We start from the raw sequence: 22,859 nt of genomic DNA, 5'->3' as shown, positions 1-22,859 counted from the left end.
GGAAAGGTTGAGTTTTATTATTAATGCATAATAGGGTTACAATTTGATTCCACTAGGTGAGCAACACAGTTCGGAGTATTTCGAAGCCACACGGACGATGACATCTCCCTACAAGCGTACTTTGCTATTTCAATGCACGAATTCAACCTCTCGTAGCTCATCGCCGAGCAATTTCACTTCGTTCAGCTGCAGTGCTAGGCTTGAACGATTTTCGTCCTTGGATTTGAGAGCCAGACAGATTGTTAGGCAGTCTGTCTCTAGTGTAATTGGGCGATCAATCCATTGGATCGCCAAATAAAGCCCTTCCCTGCATGCCATCAATTCAGCTTCCTCCGCATTCACACAGTTGAATCGGAGCTGCCTCCGATGCCAACAAATGTTCGGATGCCCTGAAAAGGGCTGGCTGGGCTGGAATCGGCTGGTGTTCCCTATTCAATCTGGTATTCCCTATTCAATCTGGATACGGCGCTGGTTGGCTGGTGTCAGCATCATCCAGTGATGCGGGAAGGAAGCTAGGCTGAAGAGCTGCCAGCCGCGTTCAGCTGTTCGGCTGCCGACCGGCTGGACCAGCGCTTCCAGCCCAGCCAGAGCTTATTAGCTCATCCGAACGGGCTGAAAACTGCACCCTGTTCATCCCTTGCAACAATACCAATGCCAGTTAGCCCACTGTTCTTAACAGCTGCATCAACATTGATCTTGACTCGCCCTGGATAGGGCAGCATCCACCGCGAAGGGGCATCATGACCCACGACACTTGTGAGTTTGTAAAAATCTACACTACGTGCTAGTGTTTTCCTTTTCAGATCTGACCCTGGCCGTTGATGGACTTCAAACAGAGATTGGAAGTAACTCTCCAAGAATCGCTTTGAACCCTCTGTTGTCATTGCAGCGTTCTCGGGCTTGATTTGATTCCGAACATACCATGTACGCCAGAGAAGTAACATGAATTTATCGCTCATCTCTGGATTACACTCAGCAAGAATCAATACAAGCCAGTCTGGCCCATCAGCTCGGATTTTCTCCTCAGCCGGCAATATCCACAGTTCCACACACTCATTGCATCTCTCAAGTCTCCAGCTTTTGGACATCATCTGATCAAAGCATGGTATTCTGATTCTTCCTCAGTACCACATATGGGACAAGTAGCCATTGCCTCCAGGTTCCTTCTTGTTTTGTTCTTCGTTGTGGGTAGGCAAGCATTGGCTGCCTTCCACACACAAATTTTGACGTTTGGTGGAACCCGGGCACTCCATAGGGTCGTATCTCCTCCAGGGTTCAACAAAACCGCTCGGAACCGGACCGGTTACCGCGGTTACCGGTCAAACCGGCCCGGCCCGGCCCGGTTCCGGGCGGTTAGAAACCGGCCCAAATTCAAATTTTAAATTTGAATTCGAAAAAATGGAAAAATTCTAAAAAATTCTTAAAAATACTTCAAGTTGCGACGAATCTAATGGTATCAAATTTTTTCAAATATTCATTCATTTAGTATACTTTGCGAGCATTTGAAGTTAAAAAAAAACATGCATACAAAAATATACAAATACAATGTAAAAGTAGTAAAAAAAGAGTTGGAGGGTTCATTTAGGTTAAAACATATTATACAAACATTCATTTAGTATATTTTACGGGCATTTGAATTTAAACTAAAAAAGAAAAAAATTTGAATTTAGCCTAAACCGACCGGTAACCGGTCAAACCGGACCGGTCAAACCGGCCGGTTAGATGTTCGAAACCGGTATAACTGCGGGTTTTAAATTCAAATTTGAGTTTAACCGGTTTCAACCGGTAACCGGTCCAACCGGTCCGGTAAATCGGAACCGGTGGCCGGCGGTTAGGTACCGGCGGTCGGATAAAAAAACCCTGATCTCCTCTAGGCCTTGTACTTGTACTTTCACTATTTTCTCCATACTCTATACTGAAACCCAGCCTATATGCACTTGTATTGAAACAATCCCGGATTTTTCATAGTGCCAAGCAATGAAATCATCCTGGCCTCTTAAAGCAATTTTATCTTTTTTATTTCCTCCACATCCGGTGGGTAGAACACACCCTTAATCAAGTCCATGTTCCATGTATTGGTTGCTGGGTCATGAGCTCAGAGACCCATCGCAACCTATCGCGTTTTTTTAATAACACAGTACAACTCATACACTCATAATGCACGCACACTCATATCCCTATGAACACATGTATGCAAACCCTATCACTATGAGCATCTTCGAAGACTGAACCGACAAATCTTTGAGATTGACGAAGTCACCATAGACGTCTCACTGTCGACAGAAACGTCGCCTACCACTTAATCTACAACAATGTTAAATCCCAAAATATTCGCTCTCATGAGGAGTCGAATCTAGAACGTGCTATGGAGGCTCCTACCACTATTGCGTCGTTTCACTATTGCGTCGTTTCTTACCAATAACAGATAACGATACCTCTCTAGGAATCCATTGATCACACCAGATATGAATGCTGGAACCGTTCCTCACACGGCAGATAATTCCCCTTTTCAATAATTCAAGACCATATTCTACAGCTCTCCACGTTCACTGCGTTCGGCTAGTCTCCAGCCTCTAGCCCCTACAGTATTTCTCTCTCACATTACTCCAGCTCCAGCCACCAGCCAGATAACAGTATTTTTCTCTCACATCATTCCAGCTCCAGCCTGCTGAACACGGTGGTTGACGAGGTATTCCAAAAAAAAAAACTGCGTCAATTAGGTGGCCATTAGGATAGTACCTTGCCTTCAGGATACGAGCAGCCAAGCTGTCCGGAAATTACAAAAGTCTCCATGCCCGCCGAGCCAACAAAGCCTGATTAAAAATGCGCAAATCACGGAAACCCATACCACCATGGCATTTGGACTTGATAAAGTTTCTCCCGTGCACACCAATGAGTCTTGTGAACACCATTTTCAGCTCCCCACCAGCCACCAGTAGCGTCGGATTTTGCGCGTGAGCTCTTCACACAGACCAGAACTCAATTTAAACACCCCCATGCAGTACAAAGGAAGAGCTTGGACAATCGATTTAATCAGGACCAGGCTCTCCCCTCAGCGCCGAACTTTGCTTCCGCGGTCAGTGTTCCCTGGGCCTGACGGGGTGGCCAAGCTGGACAGCACGGCGGTCGTCGCTCCTCTACAGCAGCAGCCTATGCGGAGGATCCGAGCGGAGAGGGATGGATAGGTGAGCTTGGGCCAGGCCAGTTTGTGGGCTATTCGAAATTTGTCCACACCTTAGTGACAGTCTGACAGAGCATATATTTTTTCTTGGAGTCTTTGATTTCCATTTGGCACCCAACCGGCCTCGAAATCTTCAAATACTGGCCCAAACCAACCAACCCACTGGCTACGCCGTTTCGGTTTCTCCCCTGCTCTTCTCGAGCGAGGAAGGAGACCGAGACCAGACACCCCACTCCCCTGCCCCGAAACCCTCGCGGAGCGGTCGCCGCCGATGGCCGGCGGCTCGTCCCCATCCCCGGCCGCCGCGCCAGTACAGGTGCGCTGCGCCGGATGCCGCGACGTCCTCGCGGTCGGCCCGGGCATGATCGAGTTCATCTGCCCCAAGTGCCGCATGGAGCAGCGCCTCCCGCCGCAGCTCATGCCCAAGTCCACCTCGTCGCCTCCTCCCAAATCCCCCGCGAAGCCTTCTCTCCCTCCTCGTACGCAGCCCCGGAGGGGCGCACCGCCGGCTCAGGGTGTGGACCCCACGAAGATCCAGCTCCCGTGCGCGCACTGCCAGGCCGTCCTCAACGTGCCCCACGGCCTCGCCCGCTTCCGCTGCCCGCTGTGCGGCGTCGACCTCGCCGTGGACCATGCCAAGCTCCAGAACTTCCTTGCCTCCTCCAACAGCGCCCCGCCATCGGGCCTCGCCCCAGCCTCGGGGCCAACGACGCAGGCGCCTCCGGCGCCGTTCCTCCAAATATTGCCGCCTGGCGTTGCGCAGCCTCTGCAACTGGTGCCTGGCGCAACGATTCCTATGGTGCTGCCTGCTGCTGAGCCTGAGGAGATCAATGAGGTATGTTGCTTTGTAACCGTGTCAGTACCTTGTGTAGCAATCGACAGGACAATCGAAATTGGTCGGGATATGAAGTGGCATTATGCTTCTCTATATGATACATCAATTCTATACTGAATCAGAGTTCCATTGATATACATTTTGCACAGAATTGCATGTTCTATCAATTTGTAGTGGCAGACATAGATAACAGATGTCTGAATTGTGCACTGCTTCTTTCCTTCAGCGTGATGGTGCTCCATTTGTTGGGGCATGTGCTTTTATTTGCAGTAGCTGAATTGGCTAATCAATAATTACTTTCATTTTTTTTGAATTAATGGGGCAAGTTAGCACGGTTCATATTACAGCCTTCAGATTTTCTCTATGTAGCTTTGCATGTTTGTTTTTTGTTGTATACTCTTAGTTGAAGGATGTATATGCTGTTGCAAATCTGTACAGTTTCAATAGCATTTTATCATAAATGTTCAGTTTGTTTTGTATGTTTTATCATACTAGTGCTTCAGGGTCCAATGGTTGCCTCATATGTCATACTAAGAGGCTTGCAGACTTGAACTTACTGGGACTTTATCAATCAGGTTGCTATTGACGTTGAGCGCGAAGAAGATGAAGGTGGCACAGTTGGAGAAACTTTTACTGACTATGTAAGTACTCTTTCCATTGACTTTGATCCTGCATATGGACTTGAAGATTTACTTTCTAATGCTTATAGATACCAACATTAATCTTTTATCCAATTGATTGTGAATTTGCTATGCCTACACTTATGTCCAGAGGCCTCCCAAGCTATCACTCGGTCTGTCTCATCCAGATCCAGTTGTAGAAACTTCTTCTTTATCAGCTGTACAACCTCCTGAACCGACTTACAAATTGAATATCATGGATGAATTGGATGAGACGAAGGCATTGTCTTGTTTGCAGATCGAAACAATAGTTTATGCTTGTCAGGTCGGTTATCATCCTATGATTATTCTGTGAAGTTTTTATATGTCACACCTCTTGTAAATATTTGTGTTGTTGTATGACAGCGGCATCTTCATCATCTCCCTACTGGTGATAGAGCAGGTTTTTTCATTGGTGATGGGGCTGGTGTTGGTAAGGGTCGAACAATTGCTGGATTAATCTGGGAAAATTGGCAGCAGGGAAGACATAAGGCAGTGTAAGGCTTCACAAAAATCACATTCATCAGTTAATTCTGATGAATTTCCATCAACTTCTTATAGTTATTCCTGTTTCTTCATTGCTTGATTTTAGCTGTTGGTTGCAATTTCCAGGTGGGTGTCTGTTGGTTCTGACCTGAAGTATGATGCTCGAAGAGATTTAGATGATGTTGGTGCAAAGTGTGTCCAAGGTGTGAGGCCTTTTCACCTTTGCAATGTGATTGATATTGCACCTTCAACAGAAAGCGATTTCCATACAATATTTGGAAATGCTTGAATTAGTGTGAACACAGTGATCAGGAAATAAAGTTATTGGATAACGAAAGCCTGAATAAGCAGTGGTGTCCTAAGACACCTTTTTTTTAAAAAAATATTATTTCTGGGAGTTGGGAAGTCCTTGATGAATTTTCGCACCATGAAAGGATGGACACAACATATTCAATTATGAGAAGAACTTGCCTTCTAGCTGTAGCAGATTGATTTATCTACGTATATGGTTGATATTGGCAACTGATATTGTATTTGTATTATGCAGTGCACCCTTTAAATAAGTTACCGTATTCGAAGCTAGATTCGAAGGCCATTGGGATTAAGAATGGGGTAATCTTTGTAACTTATAGCAGCTTAATAGCATCGTCTGAGAAAGGCCGCTCCCGTTTACAGCAATTGGTTCAATGGTGTGGCCACGAGTTTGACGGTCTCTTAGTGTTTGATGAGGTTATGTATTCGATTTCAGTTATATTCATTTGGTAAATATGCATTTAGCTAGATCTGTATACCTAAATAATGCGGTGTATGCTGAAACAATGTCTCTTGCAGTGCCACAAGGCCAAAAATCTGATTCCTGATGCAGGGAGCCAACCCACACGCACTGGTAAAGCAGTTCTTGAGATTCAGGTGTGTAAAACATACCATAAATGCTTGACCTTATCGTAATCTTGCTGGGAAGGAAACCTTTCATCTTTATATTTCCAATTTAGTGAGTTATTGTGACATACCAGATAAACTATGCTTAATACTGTGAAAGTGCTTGTGATGATATTGAGTGAATCATTCTTATAAGAATCATGCACTCTTAAATAGGGTTACATTCAAGGAGATGCCATATCTGATTCTTTCCGTCAAATTCCAGAGACTAAACTGATGTCAACATAAATGCTCATGTTTTCGTAATGTATCACTGCATGTAAAGTTGGGGGGTTTCCACAGTATGAGAAAATACATTTTTGATCAACTATTAGGTGCGCTAGTGCAGATATGTTTGGTAAGATTTTTCAGAACTAGACAAGATTTTTTATTAGTTGTCCTTGTATTTTTGGAACTTGGGTTATCGTTTAACTGAATCATCAGATACATGCACGCTGATGATGTAATCAGCATTGCAAACTGCTGTGCTCTGTACAAAGCTTGACGATTTAAAATATGCGTACCAAGCTATTGTTTCAATACTTTGGGCATAAATTTTCAATGGTCCTGGATGTGCATCACACCAACATGAGTAAAACATACCATAAATGCGGATGTAGTAATAGTCAAGGTAGCAACCCTTTTGTTTAAAGGGTGTTCTTTAATAGAATATCCATCTATGGACCTTTTCTTTTGGGTTTCACGGAGGACTGGCCACACATTAACTTTTGGCACAGAATGAAATAGTCGATCCAACTTTGAGCTTGGGCCTTCTTCTCTTTCTTGTCAGAGAGTTAAGGAAAACCTAGATTCTCAGTTTCACAACTTAAGCTTCCTTATACATGGACCAATGTAGATTTAGTAGCTATTTAAAATTCAAGCTTCGTCTCATTACAAGAAATGTTACAATTTTATAATTTCTTCTTTTCCTTCTTTTGCCTGCTGTAAAAAAATGTTTCATTGAACTAATCTATGAAAGGTCACATGATATATTTGTAAGTTCAACACACTTGGTTGGACTATTATTGTAACATGACTAAACATCACAGGAAAAGTTACCTGAGGCTCGGGTTGTTTACTGCTCAGCAACTGGTGCATCAGAACCTCGAAATTTGGGCTATATGGTTCGACTTGGACTTTGGGGTGAAGGAACATCGTTTGATAATTTTCCGCAATTTTTAGGTTAGCTGCTTCATCCTTTTTTAGTGAACCCTTCCTTTTGTTTGTGTTTCTTTTACATTTTAACTTGCACTAAATAAGTAATTGATGCATCCATGCTGGCAGCAAACATACTGGTGGTGCTAAGAACCATTAATGGACACTAAATTATGGCCACATTAGACTTGTATATGAATTTCATCATTTACAGCGTGGCAGTGTGATAAGTAAAGGATGGCTCTGTTTGAATGAGCAAACCCTGTATTTTTTTGAAAGCTATACAGCGGGGGAAGCCCCACTGTGGTGGTGTATGTATATAAAGAAAAGAAACTGTACAAGGATCCTCTGATCACACGAGCAAACCCTGTATGGATCACTGAAACATATCATACGAGCAGAACTGTAGGGACAACGTTGGTTTGCTGCTGCTCTTGGTAACTCAAATGCATTGATAGTTAATCTGAATTATCATCTAAGAAGTGGTTATAGTGCTGGATTTTTGGTTTGGTTGTTATGATAGTCACTTATTATTTCATGATTTATTTATGATTGTGCTAGTCTTTGTACTTCAAGAATCACATGCCCTGAATTAGTTTTGTATGCCCTGTAAATTCCAGTATTAACCTACCAAATGTGCTTGCTCACATTTATGGAAACTTTTTCAGGTGCTCTTGAGAAAGGTGGGGTGGGAGCCCTTGAACTTGTTGCCATGGACATGAAAGCTAGGTAGCATTTCTTCCGCCAAATTTCCGTTGCTATGTGCATGAAGATTCCATATGTAATGGGTACCATGTCCCAATCATGCTTTCTGTAAATGAGAGCTGATTAGTTTTCATCCAGCCTCTTCTGTCTTAAGTAGTGGATGGTGCATTTGATTTATCATTGCGGCTTATTGAGTGCTGCTTTCATTAAATTGTTGCAGGGGTATGTATGTATGCCGTACTCTAAGTTATAAGGGGGCTGATTTTGATATCGTGGAGGCTCCGCTTGAGGAAAGAATGATGGTAAAATGAGATATGACAATGACAAGCTTTCTGCATTTGAAATTTTACTTTGTTTAATCATGTTCTCCTCCAATTGTTCTCTGCTTTATGCTTTACCGACTTTGCCTCTTTTTTTTAACCATATCAATGTTTTCTTCTGTTCTATGAGTGATTTTTCGTAAAGGGCAACCAGTCAACCCCTGAGCTCTTCCTATTAATTTTCTTTACAGCAAATTTTATAAAAGGAAACGTCTATGTACAGAAGTTAAGAGCTGGGGAAAAAGTTTATTTTATGTTTACATATAGTGCGCCTACCCGTTTGAAGACCACCAAACTCCTCTATCCTGTGCAAATTGTTGGAGTATATTGAGCCCATGTGTATAGAGGCCCATCTAGAGGCCCATGTATAGGTATTATATATACCCACCCTTCTAGGGTTGGAGGAATATAAGCCATTATTCTCTCCAACATGGTATCATTTGCTTAGGTATTTTCTCCTCCCATGGCAGCCGCCGCCGCTGCCCCTCCCTTCCCCCTCCTCCTCCTCTGCAGCGTGGATCCCGACTGCCGCGTCCTCCTCTGCCCCCGACGCCGCCGCGTTGACCTTCTTTCCAGCCGCCGGCGCCGCGTCCTCTGCTCTGCTGGACGCTGGATCTGCTGCCGCCGCCGCCGCATGGCGCGTTGCTCCGTCGGCCGGGGCCGCCGCCGCCGTAGCTGCCGCCGCCGCCCCCGCCGCGGGCGCGGCCGGCGCGGATGCAGTCGCTGCAGCCTCCACCGGCCCTGGATCTCTCGCCGCGCAGTGGACGCCGCAGCCCCAGCATGCAGCCGCCGTGGAGGCCGTCGGGGACCCCTTCGTGGCGGCTGGTATCCTGGGCGCCGCGCAGGAGGAGCACCCGCCGCAGCCCCTGCTGCAGCCGCTGCTGCCCGCGAACTTCAAGGCTCCTGCCCTGCGATTGCTATGGCCCCTGCCGTTGCGGCCTGGCGTGCCCTGCGACGCGAGCTCGACGCGCTTCCTGCCATCGAGCAGGCTGCTGAGGCCGCGCACGCCGCGCAGGCCGCCGTCGCGCCCGCCGCGCCGGCCGCCGCCTCCCTCGCCGCCGCGCGCGCCGCGCTGGCCGCCGCCCCCGGCGCGTCGCTGTTCCAGGGCGCCGCCGCCGCACCGGCCGCCGGATCCACCTTCCCCGGGGCCTCGGGGATCCACCCGACTCTGGCTCCTGGTGGTGGTGCTCGGGGCACTCCTCCCACTCCTGCTCCTTGCCCTGGAGGCATGCCCTGGCCATCCTTCAGCGCCTCATGGCCAGGGTGCATCCCGATGTGGCCGGTTCAGGGTCGGGGGGTGGGGGCTCGTCGTCAGCCCCAGCCGGCGCCGTTCTGGACCTCACCCGCTCCACCCAGCCAGCATCCGACCTGGCCTGGGGGTGGGACCAGGCCGCACTGGCGCCGTCCTTCAGTGCCATGGGGCGGACGCCGCCGGTCAGCACTGAGTGGATCGCCAACTCGGGTGCCTCCTTCCACACCACCCCACATGCCGGTATCCTCTCTTCTGTCCGACCCCCACACCCCTCTTGTCCTTTTTCCATCATGGTTGGTGACGGGTCTTGCCTTCCTGTCACCGCCGTGGGTTCTGCTCCTGGTTCCTTTCGTTTTCCCAATGTCCTTGTTGCTACTCAGATGGTTCATAACCTTCTTTCCATTCGTCAGTTTACAGCTGACAATTCTTGTTCCATCGAGTTTGATTCTTCTGGCCTCACTGTAAAGGATTCGGCCTCCCGGCGTCCGCTACTCCGGTGTGACAGCACGGGGGCCCCTTTACACCCTTCGCCTTCCTTCTTCCGCTGCACCACTCTCGCCTTCTTCTTCCCCCTGGCCGTCTTGGCCTGCCGCTTTTGCCGCGACGCCGTCTTCCACCACCTGGCACCGCCGTCTTGGTCACCCTGGCCGCGACGTTCTGGCTCAGCTCAGTCGTAGTACCGATGTTCCTGGTACTAGGGCTCCTGCTGAGCCCCTCTGCCATGCGTGCCAGCTCGGTCGTCATGTTCGGCTCCCTTTTTCTTCTTCGCATGCGACACGTGCATTTGATTTTGTTCACTGTGACCTGTGGACCTCTCCTGTACTTAGCCTTTCTGGCTATAAGTACTATCTGGTGGTGGTCGATGACTTCTCGCACTACTCTTGGACGTTTCCTTTGCGCGCCGAGTCTGAGACCTTACCCACCCTCCTCCACTTTTTTGCCTGGGTGTCCACTCAGTTCGGCCTCACCGTTAAGGCTGTCCAGTGTGACAACGGGCGGGAGTTCGATAACTCCACCTCCCGTTCCTTCTTCCTTTCTCGGGGTGTTCAGCTGCGTATGTCTTGTCCGTATACCTCTCCTCAGAACGGCAAGGCTGAGCGGATGATTCGCACGACGAACGACGTCGTGCGCACCCTTCTGATCCAGGCCTCTCTGCCCTCACGCTTCTGGGCGGAGAGCCTCCACACCGCCACCTACCTGCTCAACCGGCTTCCGTCCACTGCTTCTCCTGCTCCCACTCCACACTACGCTCTTTTCGGTACCCCTCCTCGCTACGACCACCTTCGGGTCTTCGGGTGTGCGTATTACCCTAACACCACCGCCACTGCTCCTCACAAGCTGCCGCCCCGCTCGACTCGTTGTGTGTTCCTGGGTTACTCCCCTGACCACAAGGGGTACCGATGCTTTGACCTCACCTCTCACCGCGTCCTGATCTCCCGACACGTCGTCTTTGACGAGTCGGATTTCCCCTACTCCACCTCCTCCACACCTTCTCCTGACACCGAGCTGGAGTCTTTGTTTCCGACTGACCCGGTGGTTCAGCCACCGTTACCTGTCTGTCCTTTCCCTACAGGTTTTCCCGGCGCACCGGCACCGCTTCCGGTGATCCCTGCTGCGCCGAGCGCGGCCTTGGTGCCCTCGGGCGCGGCGCGGCCCCCGGACCTCCGGTCGTGCCACACGCAGACCCGCTGTCTCCCGCTGCTCCATGCACGGCCCCGGTGCCTCGCGCTGCACCTGCGCGGTACGCTCAGCCGGTGCAGTTGTACCGGCGCCGCAGCGGTACGCTCAGCCGGTGCAGGTGTACCGGCGTCGGTCGGTGTCGACACCGGCGCCGCCTCCTGCTCCGGAGGCTCCTGCGACGCCTACACCGGAGCCGTCGCCGCCGCCGCCTCCTCCGGCTCCCTCTCGAGCCGAGCCGGAGGTGTACCACCCGCCAGTCATCCATCAGGATCCTCGGCATATTCATCCCATGGTGACTCGGCGGATGGCGTCTCAGGCCGCGACTCTCTCCGCCACTGAGGGAGAGCCGCGGGTCTTTCCGGTACCCTCCTCTGTCCGCGACGCCTTGGCAGATCCTCACTGGCGTTAGAGATGGCAGTGGATCGGGTTCGGTGCGGGTATCCGCGGGTTTCGGTTTTTCGGGTTTCGGGTTTGGTGTTGGTTTTTCGCCCACGGTTTTCAGGTTCGGGTTTGGGTTTGGTTTCGGGTTCGGTTTCGGGTTTTGGTTTCCACCCGTGGATATCCAATGGATATCCGAAATAAATCATTTGGAATTAAAACTCATGTTTATAATATATTAATGATAACTTGTTTACTTAGACTATTAAATTTATTGAAAGTTGACTCATGAAAATATTTATTATTTGTTGCCTCTTGTTCATACATGTGAATATGTGTATATTTATCCGCGGGTTTCGGGTATCTGCGGGTTTGGTTTTGGTGATGGATTTCCACCCGAATCGGTTTCGGGTTCGGGTTCAGGTTTCGATTTCGGGTTTCGGTTTTGGGTGCACGGAGACTCCACCCGATCCGAACCCGACCCGTTGCCATCTTTAACTGGCGTTGCGCGATGGAAGAGGAGTACGCGGCTCTTCTTGCCAACCAGACGTGGGACCTCGTGCCGCGTCCGTCTGGTTGCAATGTGGTGACTGGCAAGTGGATCTGGACGCATAAGCGTCGGGCTGATGGCACACTGGAGCGATACAAGGCTCGCTGGGTTCTCCGGGGGTTCACTCAGCGCCCTGGTGTGGACTATGACGAGACTTTCAGCCTAGTGGTGAAGCCCGCTACGGTGCGCACGGTCCCCTCGCTTGCGCTCTCGCACTCCTGGCCTGTGCACCAGCTGGACGTGAAGAAAACGTTTCTTCACGGCACTCTCTCAGAGACTGTCTACTGCTCTCAGCCAGAGGGATTTGTGGACTCGAGTCGTCCGGATATGGTCTGCCGGCTCAACAAGTCTCTCTATGGTCTGAAGCAGTCTCCTCGGGCTTGGTACTCGGTTCGCCACGTTCTTGCTGACATTGGGGTTCACCGAGGCCAAGTCCGACACGTTTCTCTTCATTTACCGCCGTGGGGATGAGACTGCATATCTGCTGTTCTATGTCGATGATATTGTGCTCACAGCCTCCAGTCAGCAGCTACTTCAGAGTGTTATCTACTCTCTGCAGCAGGAGTTTGCTATGAAGGATCTGGGTCAGCTCCACCACTTCTTGGGCGTCACTGTTGAGCCAAGCCCGTCTGGTCTTCTCCTTCACCAGCGGCAGTACGCACTCGATATTCTGGAGCGGGCTGGGATGACTGATTGCAAGCCCTGCTCCACTCCTGTCGACACTCAGGCGAAGCTGTCTGCTGATCTGGGTGATCCGGTGGCTGATCCTACTGCCTACCGGAGTCTGGCCGGCGCTTTGCAGTACCTCACCTTCACCAGGCCGGATCTCACCTACGCTGTTCAGCAGGTCTGTCTCCATATGCATGATCCCCGGGAGTCACACCTTGCTGCGCTGAAGCGTCTCCTCCGGTACGTCCGTGGCACTGTGGACCTCGGCCTGGTGCTTCACCTCTCGTCCTCTGCTGAGCTGGTGGTCTACACCGACGCTGATTGGGCTGGCTGCCCGGACACTCGTCGCTCCACTTTCGGCTACGCCGTCTTCCTGGGCGGCAACCTGGTCTCCTGGTCGTCCAAGCGGCAGCCGGTTGTCTCCCGCTCTAGTGCCGAGGCGGAGTACCGGGCTGTCGCTAACGGCATGGCGGAGGCGTCCTGACTACGACAGCTCTTGGCGGAGCTCCACAGCCCACTCGTCAAGAGCACCCTCGTCTACTTCGACAACGTCAGCGCCGTGTATCTCTCCACCAACCCCGTCCAGCATCAGCGGACGAAACACGTGGAGATCGACCTACACTTCATGTGCGATAGAGTCGCAATCGGCGATGTTCGGGTACTCCATGTCCCGACTACCTCCCAGTTTGCTGACATCTTCACCAAGGGACTGCCCTCCTCGACCTTCTCGGAGTTTCGATCCAGCCCCAACGTAGCCGGTGGCTAGTTGTGGCTGCGGGGGGGGGGGGGGGGGGGGGTATTTGCCCTTTGTACTCTCTTCTTGTCCAGTCTTGAACACCGCTGTGTCGGTAGTTCAGACTGCGGGGGGTGTTAGCTTTCTTGTTGTCCAGTCTTGAACACCGCTGCGCCGGTAGTTCAGACTGCGGGGGGGGGGGGGGGGGGGTGTTGGAGTATATTGAGCCCATGTGTATAGAGGCCCATCTAGAGGCCCATGTATATGTGTTATATATACCCACCCTTCTAGGGTTGGAGGAATACAAGTCATTATTCTCTCCAACACAAATGCATGATAACATATTTATTCTATTCATTGTTTATTTTTGTCGTAGCCTACCGCAACTTGCTTGGGATTAAAAGGCTTTGCTGTTGTTTTGTAGTTACATCCACGTGCAACTTTAGCTTATTTAGCTTTCCTAAGCTGTGGATCCATATATAGCTCCTGATACAGTTTCATATTTTTTATAATTTCATTTGTAATGCAGAACATGTACAGAAAGGCGGCTGAATTTTGGGCTGAACTGCGCCTTGAGCTCCTATCAGCTAGTGAATTCATTGCTGAAGAGAAAGGCAGTTCAAATCAAATATGGCGGCTGTATTGGGCTAGCCATCAGGTATTACTTCCTTTTGTTCTCAAAACTAGCTTTTATGCAATTTTATTGCCTTGGCATAGTTTCCAAACATTGTATGGCCCCTATTTTGACAGAGCTGAAATTAGTAAATAATTCTAATAATGGTGTACTGAGTCTGGTAGAATTGCCTATCATGCTAATACTCGCTATTTGTTATGCTTCATAACTGATGGATTATGTTTTGCAGCGTTTCTTCAGGCACATATGCATGTCTGCGAAGGTACCTGCTGTTGTGAGATTAGCTAAGGAGGCCTTGGCAGAGAACAAATGTGTGGTGATTGGTCTTCAGAGCACTGGAGAAGCTCGAACTGAGGAAGCTGTCACCAAATATGTCTGTTCACATTTCCTACAAAAAAAATTCTTTCTGTCCTTCTGTAGCAAGCACAGATCCTTGCAAACTAGATTAATGCTCCAATAATCTAAAGGCTTGATTATTTGAAATTTGAATCAGGGAGTTGAAATGGAAGATTTTGTTTCTGGTCCTCGGGAGCTTCTCTTAAAGCTTGTAGAAGAAAACTACCCTTTGCCTCCAAAACCTGATTCTTTTCAGCAAGGTTTGTTGTGATTGTTTCAGCATGTTAATTGTACCCACTTTTTACCATCCTGTGGTCCAACTTGGTTGGAAATACCGTGTAATACTTGGAAGTGCTGGTACATCCAAGTTTATGATTAATGGTCTTTTCTTCTGTTGTGTCATATATTCCACTTCCATAATAGCAAAGCTATGCTCTGGGGTTTGGCCGTTCCTCATCTAGCCAATAGGGCTTAACATCTGGGGAAATGGGTATTTATATTTTCATGGTGCCTAGTTATTAATATTAAATTTCTGCATGTTGGTTTCTCAATTCTTGTGATATTTCCTGCTGCCTGCTCTTTTAGGTGAAGAAGTCACAGAGATTCAGCGGAAGCGCCATTCAGCACTGGATGTATCATTTAAAGGGCGAGTAAGGAAAGTAGCGAAAATGGTAGATGTGAGCGATGACGACACCGATGATTATTCTCCATGTAAGTTTCCTGGTAATGACATGGTTATAGTTTCGTGTTTTTAACCATGTAGCAAGCATGTTACTTTCACAGTATATCAGCTTATTCTTAGAGTAGATATATTGAAAAAAAAATGTAGTAACTAGAAGAAAATATCCCAAAGAAAGAGAAAGTAACAAGCGGATGAATTGATGGTTATGTGACATGATTTAAATGCAATGAAAAATGAACAAAAAGATAAATAATGAGGTAAAAATGTATGGAAAGATAATTGAGGTGAAAAGTTAACAACTTTATATGGTGAAAAAAGAACAGAAATTACCCTGTATGCCAGTGCAGTATGGTTTGATCACCAATCAGGTATAGGCTTTGGGTGCACTATACGTCCATTACAGAACAGTCAAGATGCATGCTTGAAAATGAGTTTGAAAAAGAAAGATGACTTTTGGGATCATGGGAAGGTCCGGTAAGCTTAGGGGCATTTGAATATTCCATGCCATACTTAGTATGATTCAAATCAGGAATGCCAAATATAGTCGTACAGTGCTCTATTCGAAACTTGACATGCAATAAATGAGTCCCTGAGAAAAACTGGCACTTCTCTCAATGTGCCTACTGCATGCTATACACTGTAACTGTCAAGGACGTCGGAACCTAGGGTAGCTGGCCCTCGGCTACGGAGTTCGTAGCCACGGTCCGTCGTCGCCGGCGAGGTTTTGCCCCCTCAGCCGTCGGCTTGTTCAGAGGAGGAAGAGAGGTAGTAGATTGATAATGTATTCCTTAAACCTTCCAAGAGTTTGATTACAAATATATAAGCCCGTAGGCCAAAACCGACTGGAGAAGATCTCAATTCTAGGAACCAAAATAGATAACAGATCCTATTTTCCAAACTAGCCACCGTTGGGCGGCTCAACCTGCGCGCTTTGGGCGCGTTCCTCTGCGCGGCGCACGTCCCTGGCCCTCCTGCGCCTAGTGTACGTGCGGCCCCACATGACATCTCTCCCCCCCTCGAGATCCAGCTCGTCCTCGAGCTGAAAGGCCGGATACATAGCACGGAACGTGTCGAGATCTTCCCAAGTGGCCGACTCAGGCAACTCACCACGCCAATGCACCAGGATCTGACGAACACCGCGCGCCAAACGAGCCCTCTCAACCCGAAGAGGCTCTGGAACCACCGCACCATGGTGGATGGGGGGCAACGCAGGCAGTGTAGCCGGAGGCGCGCCGACAAATTTCTTGAGCACACCAACGTGGAACACATCATGGAGACGAGCAGCCGGGGGTAGCTCCAAGCGAACGGCGACATCGTTGATGACCTCGACGACGCGGTACGGCCCGACGAAACGAGGCTTGAGCTTGCCTGTAGTCGTGTTGGGGAGGGAGGCGGCGGTACGCTGGCGAAGTCGAAGAAGAGCCCAATCGCCCACCTTGTAGGAGACCGGTCGATGAAGCCGGTCGTAGTGGCGCTTCTGCACAGCCTGCGCCTGCTCCAAATGGTAGCGAACGTCGGCGAGGAACGCCGCGCGAGCCTCCATGTCCTGGGCCACCGCAGCAACACGAGTCTCGCCGGGCTCGTACGTACGGATGGTCGGTGGATCGCGCCCATAGACCACACGGAACGGCGTCTCATGGAGCGAAGACTGATATGCTGTGTTGAAGATGTACTCCGCCCACGGTAGCCACCTCAGCCACTGTCTAGGATGATCTCCGGTGAAGCAGCGGAGGTACATGATGATGACGCGATTGGCGGCCTCCGTCTGGCCATCAAACTGCGGGTGGAAGGCTGAGGACATGTGCAGCTTGGTACCCATGAGTCGCATCAGCTCGCGCCAGAACGTCGAAGTGAACACCGGATCGCGGTCCGACACCATGGACTGTGGAACGCCATAGAGACGAACAATGTCGGCGAAGAAGGCCTGCGCCACGGTCTCAGCAGTGTACGGGTGCGCCAGGGGGATGAAGTGGCAGTACTTGCTGAAGCGGTCGACAATGGAGAGGATGACCGACTTCCCGTTCACCCGTGGCAGTGCCTCCACGAAGTTGAGGCCGATGTCCGCCCAAACGGCCGTAGGGATGGGAAGCGGCAAGAGCAGTCCCGCCGGATAAAGGTGCTCCGACTTGTACCGCTGACAAGTAGGGCATGCCCGCACAAAGTCCTGCACCAAACGACGCATATTGGGAAAGTGAAAGTTGCGGTGGAGACGATGAAGCGTGCGGTGGATGCCCTCGTGCCCATCATCATGGACAGCCACCATGATCTCCTGGAGTAGTGGCGAGGACGGTGGGATGTATAGTCGCCCATCATAGGTGACCATGCCATCGACCACCGCCCATGGCGCGGCGCGCGTGCCTGCGCGGACCTCGTCGTGGATGGCGATCAGAGCTGGGTCAAGAGCCTGGGCGTGGCGAAGGTGCCCAATGAAGTCGAAGCGGGGCGCTGAGATCGCCAACACCTCGCCCTCATCCGTGTCCCGGCGCGAGAGCGTCAGCCACCGTGTTGGACGCACCGGACTTGAGGCTGTAGTGGTCCGTCTTGACGAGAAAGCTGCGGCCCAACAAATATGGCCGCCAATGGCGAACGGCCTGCACGAGGCCGATGAGCTCTCGCTCATGCAGCGAGGGAGTGTTAGCAGCTCAATTTTCACTCTCATTGAGCTGAGAGGATGACACTCAAGTTGGGGAAGTTTTCTGGGTTTTCTTCATTCACACTCACAATGCCATGCCTTCCAACGGGAGGGGTGGCCACACATATATACAGCCAGCCAAGGAGCTGCTAACTGCCTAGTCTAAGATGCTCCTGCTGTCCTAGAAAAGTAGATGCTAACTGCTGCTGTCCTACTAACTGCAGCTGTCCTAGCAAACTAAAAAACAGTCCAAGATGCTGTCCTCTAGGGGCAGCACAAACCCACTGCATGCTGCAGCAAAAAGGAGATGCTGCAGCCCCACAAAGACCAAGAGTACAAGACTTATTCCCTTCATTCTCCCCCTAAGCCTTGTGCGTCGTCTTGTGGGAAAGTTGGACCATCCCGGTCCTGGAGCAAAGCTCAAGGAACTTGATCCTCCCAAGGGGCTTGGTGAGCAGATCCGCAAGCTGATCCTTGGTGTTGATGTAGCTCGCCTTGATGCTCCCTTCCTCCAAGCAGCCTCGGATGAAGTGATACCTCACCCGGATGTGCTTGCTCCGTTCGTGGAAAACGGGGTTCTTCGCCAAGGCCAGAGCGGACTTGCTGTCCACCCTGAGCTCCACTGCTCCAGTGTCTCTGCCGAGTAGATCACTAAGCAGTCGAGCGAGCCAGAGCGCCTGAGTCGACGCGGTGGAGGCCGCTATGTACTCGGCCTCGCAGCTGGACAAGGCCACCACCTGTTGCTTGACCGACTGCCAGCTAACGAGGCACTCGCCGAGGAAGAAGAGGATCCCGCTCGTACTCTTGCTGGTGTCGATGTCGCCGGCGTGGTCGCTGTCGCTGTAGCCGACGAAGTGTGCCGCCCCAGGGCACCTCGGGTAGTGGAGACCGTGGTCGAGAGTCCCCGCAACATAGCGGATGATCCTCTTCACGGCCTGTTGGTGCTCCGTCGTCGGTCGCTGCATGAACCGACTGACGTAGCCGACGGAGAACGCCAAGTCCGGCCGTGTGTGGGCGAGGTAGTGGAGGCTCCCCACAAGACGCCGGTACTGAGTAGCGTCCACCTCCTCCGCCGTGCTGTCACGGCTCAGCTTCAGCCTCTCCTCCATCGGAGTGAGGGCTGGGTTGCAGTCGGTGAGCCCAGCGAGCTCGACGACGCGCTTGGCGTAGGCGGTCTGTCGGAGTGTGATCCCGGAGTCGTCCTGGTGCACCTCGATCCCCAGGTAGAAGGAGAGAGGCCCCAAGTCGCTCATCTGGAAGGTGGCCTTCATCTCCTCCTTGAACACCGCCACCTCCGCATCCTTGGTGCCGGTGATCACCAAGTCGTCGACGTAGACACCCACCAGTAGGGCATTGCCTCCTTTGCCCCGCCGGTAGATGGCCGCCTCGTGCGGGCTTTGCTCGAAACCCATCCCCTTGAGCGTGGAGTCCAGCTTGGCGTTCCACGCCCTCGGGGCCTGCCGCAAGCCATAGAGGGCCTTGCGCAGACGTAGCACCTTACCCTCCTTGCCGGGGATCGCAAACCCCGGCGGCTGGTGCACGTAGACCTCCTCCTTCAAGTCGCCGTTGAGAAACGCCGACTTGACGTCCATGTGATGGACACGCCAGCCCTCCTGGGCAGCTAGCGCAAGGAGGAGTCGCACGGACTCCATCCGTGCCACGGGAGCGAAGGCATCGTCGAAGTCGACTCCCTCCTGCTGCACGAAACCTCGTGCCACTAGGCGAGCCTTGTGCTTGACGACGGTGCCGGCCTCATCCCTCTTCAGCTTGAACACCCACTTAAGGGTGATCGCGCGGTGACCGCGAGGGAGATCAGCAAGCTCCCAAGTGCGGTTCTTCTCAACCGCGTCCATCTCCGACTGCATCGCGGCACGCCATGCCGCGTGTCCCTCGGCCTCTGCAAAAGACCGAGGCTCGCCGTCGTTGCACGCGAGGTGCAACTGCGCCTCCAGGTCGTGAGGCACCAGTCCCGGCACCGGCTGGTCACCGAGAAGGTCCTCCATCGTACGGTACCGCAACGGCTCGCCGTCATGGTACGCGTCGACGCGCTCCTCGTCGTGAGAGAGCGGAGTAGCGAACTCCACCGGACTGTGCTCAGCACGAGCAGGTGTCGAAGTAGACGGGCCCGGAGGAGTAGCTATCGGTACTGGAGTGCGCGGCGTCGCCGGCTGTGGTGGTGCAGCCGAGGAACTCGGCGCAGCCGGAGTCGTAGCGGAAGGGCGTGGTGCCGCCGGTGTGGCGGGCGCCGGAGTCGGTGGAGGCTCGGGGACCGGGGTAGGCACGCTCGGCGAAGAAGAGCTGCCTACTCCCCCAGCTCCCTCGAAGTGGACGTACTCGACGGTGAAGTCGTCGTATGTCGGAGCCGAGCCGTCGTCCACCGCCTTGTCCCACGCCCATCCTCGCCCTTCGTCGAACACAACGTCGCGCGCCGTGCGCACACGCTGTGTCTCCGGGTCGAGAATGCGGTAGGCCTTCGAACCCGCCGCGTAGCCGATGAACACTCCCGGAGTGCTCCTGTCGTCGAGCTTGCCGATGTGGCCAAGCTCCTTGGCGAACGCGAGGCAGCCGAAGACCCGCAGGTGGGAGACCGCCGGCTTGCGCCCATGCCAAGCCTCATACGGCGTCATGCCGTCGAGTGCCTTGGTGGGCGAGCGGTTGAGGATGTAGACGGCCGTCACCACCGCCTCTCCCCAGAAGACAGCCGGCATCCCCCTCTGCTTGAGGAGGGCCCGGGCCATCCCCACAACCGTCTGGTTGCGCCGCTCGACGACGCCGTTCTGCTGCGGGCTGTACGGCGCAGAGTAGTGGCGCTGGATGCCCTCATCCACGCAGTACGCCGCGAACTCGGCCGCCGTGAACTCGCCGCCGTTGTCGGTGCGCAGCACGCGCAACTTGCGGCCGCTCTCCGCCTCCGCAGCAGCCTGAGCACGCCTGATGGCGTCCGCAGCCTCTCCCTTGCTGCCGAGGATCATCACCCACATGAAGCGGGAGAGGTCGTCGACGAGCAGCAGGAAGTAGCGCCGTCCTCCTGGTGTGACCGGTGTCACCGGGCCACACAAGTCCCCGTGTACGAGCTCGAGCCGCTCCTTGGCTCGAAAGCTCGCCTGCTGGGGGAAGGAGTGCCGCCTCTGCTTCGTCAGCACGCAGACGTCGCAGAGCTGCTCCACGTGGTCGAGGCACGGGAGGCCTCGCACCATCTCCTTGGCGCCGAGCCGCTTCAGGACCTCAAAGTGGAGGTGCCCAAAGCGCTCGTGCCACTGCCATGCCTCGTCGTCCCTGCGAGCTGCAAGACAAAGAGGCTGGGCCACCCCGACATGGAGGATGTAGAGGCGGTTCTTCCCTCGAACCACCCTGGCGAGAAGCTGGCGACGGTGGTCCCAGATGCGGAGGACCCCGCTGTCGATCACCACACGGGAGCCGCTCTCATCGAGCTGCCCAAGGCTGATGATGGAGTTCCGCAGCGCCGGGATGTAGTAGACTCCGGTGAGCATCCGGTGCTCTCCGGACTTGGCGGTGAAGATCACGGAGCCCACGCCCTTGATCTCCACGGCGGAGGAATCCCCGAACCTGACGGAGCCACCTACGTCGACGTCCAGGTCGGAGAAGAACTCCCGCCGCCCGGTCATGTGGTGCGTGGCGCCGGAGTCGAGGTACCAGCCATCGACCCTGTCGTCGTCGGAGCCGTTGCCGAGGAGAACTCGGGCACGCGGCTCGTCGAGGTGGAGTAGAGCGGTGACAGGCGGTGCCGTCGGGTGCGGCTCCATGTCCCCGTGGAGTAGGAACAGAGCCGGCTCGTCATCCGGCTGGGCCTCCGCGACGTGGGCTTGGCCCCCACGCCTCCGCTGCGGGCAGTCCCTGGCCCAGTGGCCGGGCCTGCCACAGTTGTGGCAGGCGTCGTCTCGTGCCGCCTTGGGCCTGTCAGCGGCGCCGCCCTGAGCATCTCCGCGGGCGCCACCCTCGGCGCGCCCTCGTGCCCCGGCTTGGGCACCTCCGCGCCCCTTTCGCGGCTTGCCGCGCTTGCGGCCACCTGTCGAGGAAGAGGGCTCCCCCCTCCTCCTGTCACCGCGCCGAGCCTCCCACTGCTCCTGAGTGAGGTGGAGCTTCCCACCGATGGAGATGCCTCCCGAGGGAGGCTGTGGCTCGTCGCTGTCGACGACCTTGAGGCGACCTATCGCCTCCTCGATCGTCATGGTGGAGAGGTCCAGCAGAGACTCGATCGAGCGAGCGGTCTGTCTGTACCTCTCGGGGACGCAGCGGAAGAGCTTCTCGACGGCTCTCTCCTCGTCGTAGGTGTCGTCGCCGAACTGCACCACCTTCTGCAGCAGAGTGTTGAGACGGAGGGCGAAGTCATCAACATCCTCACCTGGCTTGAAGGCCAGGTTCTCCCACTCCTTGCGAAGTGCCTGGAGAGTGGTCTTGCGGGCGCGGTCGCTGCCGATACGTGCCGCAGCGATGGAGTCCCAGGCCTCCTTGGCAGTTCGCTTCTTGGAAAGCGTGAACTGCATCTCGGACGGGGCTGCTGCGATGAGAGCATCTAGCGCCCGTCGATCCTCATCGTAGCCGACGTCGCCGTACCGGACTGCCTCCCACATGTGCCGCACCTGGAGCTTCACCTCCATGACTGCGGCCCACTCGACGTAGTTGGTCTTGGTGAGGGTGGGCCACCCACCGCCGGGACCGACGTCCCTGACCACCGCCTGGAGGCCGTGGTAGCCGGGGGCGCCGCCGCGCGCACCCCAACCAGGAGCGCCGCCACCGCCCTGCGCGCCGCCGCCAGGGGCGCGGCCGCCGCCGCCAGGGGCGCCGCCTCCGCCCTGCGCGCCGCCGCCAGAGGGGCGCGGCCTCCTCCGCCGGGTGCGCGGCCATTGGACCCGTCGCCGGGCGCACCGCCAGGCGCGCCGCCGTCCAGGCAGCCGCCGGGCGCACGGGCCCCTGGACCGGCGCCGGGCGCGCCGCCGTCCAGGCCACCGCCGGGCGCGCGGCCCCTGGAGCGCCGCCGGGCGCGCCGCCGTCCAGGCCATCGCCGCCGGGGTGGGCTGCTGCCCACCGCGTCG

General features: G+C 53.5%; 1 protein-coding gene across 2 annotated transcripts in view; it reads left to right on the top strand.

Annotated features, from left to right (window-relative positions):
* The first annotated feature begins 3,352 nt into the window (after window positions 1–3,352).
* Window positions 3,353–22,859, top strand: part of LOC120641723 (protein FORGETTER 1-like) — a 37,921-nt gene continuing 18,414 nt past the window's right edge. The window contains exons 1-14 of one of the 2 annotated variants that reach the window (XR_005662372.1): window positions 3,353–4,016; window positions 4,592–4,657; window positions 4,788–4,961; window positions 5,042–5,172; window positions 5,288–5,364; window positions 5,709–5,890; window positions 5,993–6,070; window positions 7,129–7,261; window positions 7,903–7,963; window positions 8,160–8,241; window positions 14,051–14,179; window positions 14,385–14,528; window positions 14,649–14,751; window positions 15,077–15,202. Coding sequence is in view for 1 of the 2 variants with exons in the window: in XM_039917941.1 (XP_039773875.1) it covers window positions 3,453–4,016; window positions 4,592–4,657; window positions 4,788–4,961; window positions 5,042–5,172; window positions 5,288–5,364; window positions 5,709–5,890; window positions 5,993–6,070; window positions 7,129–7,261; window positions 7,903–7,963; window positions 8,160–8,241; window positions 14,051–14,179; window positions 14,385–14,528; window positions 14,649–14,751; window positions 15,077–15,202 (2,050 nt within the window). In the remaining variant the exon portion in view is untranslated. The remainder of the gene's footprint in view (window positions 4,017–4,591; window positions 4,658–4,787; window positions 4,962–5,041; window positions 5,173–5,287; window positions 5,365–5,708; window positions 5,891–5,992; window positions 6,071–7,128; window positions 7,262–7,902; window positions 7,964–8,159; window positions 8,242–14,050; window positions 14,180–14,384; window positions 14,529–14,648; window positions 14,752–15,076; window positions 15,203–22,859) is intronic. The other variant, XM_039917941.1, reaches the window with a different exon arrangement.

This window comes from Panicum virgatum, chromosome 7K, assembly GCF_016808335.1.
Source record: "Panicum virgatum strain AP13 chromosome 7K, P.virgatum_v5, whole genome shotgun sequence".
Classification (NCBI taxonomy): domain Eukaryota; kingdom Viridiplantae; phylum Streptophyta; class Magnoliopsida; order Poales; family Poaceae; genus Panicum; species Panicum virgatum.
Note: the sequence above shows the minus strand (reverse complement) of the source record. Positions and strands in the feature narration are given on the sequence as shown.